Here is a 1,563-nt window from a genome sequence, read left to right as displayed (position 1 = left end):
ACCTCTCCCCCTCTTCCACGCTCGTCTCGTCTGCTTGTCGGCCCAGGGATCCTTCGTTAGACCATACGCTCTCACGCACACAACGCACAACACGCGGCACGCGCACTCGTGCTCTTGGGAGTTAGGCGCACCTGGGACGACAAGTCGTTTCATGACCTCTTCGAAGGGGAGCGTGCACACGTCCTCCCGCTTGACCAGGTTGACGATCTTGTGGGTCAAATCGACCTTCCTTTGGAAGCTCCCCCAAGCGTTGGCGTAGGCGGGAGCCGGTTGCAGCAGCTTGTAGTAGCCCTGGAGATATGATAAACACCCAGGCGATGCACACGATGAGAGTGAGAACGAGCGCAGTCGACCAGGTGGACCAGCAGCTACTCACCTGCTGTGTTTCTACCATCACCGCTGCTTCGGGACCGTCGTAGTGCACTGTCCACCGTTCAATAGCACGAAGCAACACCTGTGTGTGTGTGTGTGTGTGAGAGAGAGAGAGAGAGAACGTTGAGTGGCGTGCATGTCGTGGTATCGTCCCGTGTGCATAATCGTACCAGCTTGGACGAGCGCTGGCTGCCCTCTTCGCCGAGGTCGGACCCGACGTAGCCATCGGCGGAGACGTGGGCCAGGGCGAGTTCACCGACCTCGTCGAGACTGCTGACTCTCTCCCTCATCTTCTTTTTGTCCTGGATCATGACGAAGAAGGAGAACCCGTCCAAGGTACGCTGTGCCTTGTCGGAATCGTCAGCACCCTCGAATCGGCCAATCTTATGCACATCGAGTTCTCGAATGCGCATCCGCGGAGCCGTGGATGTCTTAGCTTTGGCTGCGGGGGCTGCCTTCTTGCTTTTCTCTTTGGCTGCAGTGCCCTGCACAAAGAGCTTGAAGTCATTTCACCAAATCAATTGAAAAAAGAGGAATTGGACGAACATTTGTGAAGAACGCTTTGATCGATCCTTGAGACTTCTTGTCCTCCTCCTTCTGTGCCACCCGCCCTGACCGCCTCATCCTTACGAAACTATCGATCTCTCCGTTCAATTCCGCATGTCGTTTGTGTTGGTTTTTGGCGGGAGACACTTGGCCCTGAAAAAAGTCTGAGAAGAAAAGAAAATGACGAGAAAACTCAGAAAGAAAGATGAAGAGGGAGCACGATGAGCTCGCTGAGGACACAGCAGACCTTACTCAGGTCTCAAGCGAGGGATCGCGTCTGAAAGGACCGGATGCCTATCGTAACAAGACCATCCTTGCCCCGATGGTTCGCGTGGTACGGCTCCCTTGTCGAGCATTTATGAATTCGACCACAGTGTTCAATCAAAGTCTCGATCAGGGTACCTTGCCCATGCGCCTGCTGGCCCTGGAGTACGGTGCCGACATCGTCTACTCCGAGGAGATAATTGCCAAGAAGTTCGCCAAGTGCCTGCGAACCGTTGACGGTACGTGCCCCACCGCGCTCCGTGCGTGTGTGTGGCTTGGCGTGCTAACAGAACCACATACCCAGAGAAGAGCAAGCGGGTGGAGTTCGTATTGCCCGATCATAAGAAGAAGAACGTCGTCTTCTCCACATGTGCCGCTGAT

General features: G+C 55.1%; 2 protein-coding genes across 2 annotated transcripts in view; one reads left to right on the top strand and one right to left on the bottom strand.

The window, feature by feature from the left end:
- Window positions 1-56: 56 nt before the first annotated feature.
- On the bottom strand, window positions 57-785 carry ACA1_163800 (uncharacterized protein; the record flags this gene model as incomplete). The annotated part of the gene is made up of 4 exons (XM_004337497.1): window positions 57-70; window positions 132-291; window positions 377-454; window positions 543-785. The coding sequence occupies 4 exons, from the start codon at window positions 783-785 to the stop codon at window positions 57-59; spliced, it is 495 nt and encodes a 164-aa protein (XP_004337545.1).
- Window positions 786-1,123: 338 nt separating this feature from the next.
- ACA1_163790 (Oxidoreductase, 2OG-Fe(II) oxygenase family protein) overlaps window positions 1,124-1,563 on the top strand; it is a gene marked incomplete at both ends in the record, with an annotated part of 1,600 nt that continues 1,160 nt past the window's right edge. The window contains 3 exons of the mRNA XM_004337496.1: window positions 1,124-1,243; window positions 1,316-1,421; window positions 1,487-1,539. Of these exons, the coding sequence (XP_004337544.1) occupies window positions 1,124-1,243; window positions 1,316-1,421; window positions 1,487-1,539 (279 nt within the window). The remainder of the gene's footprint in view (window positions 1,244-1,315; window positions 1,422-1,486; window positions 1,540-1,563) is intronic.

The sequence above is a fragment of the Acanthamoeba castellanii genome, assembly GCF_000313135.1.
Source record: "Acanthamoeba castellanii str. Neff unplaced genomic scaffold scf7180000084729, whole genome shotgun sequence".
Classification (NCBI taxonomy): Eukaryota; Discosea; order Longamoebia; family Acanthamoebidae; genus Acanthamoeba; species Acanthamoeba castellanii.
This window is presented reverse-complemented; position numbering and strand designations above follow the sequence as displayed.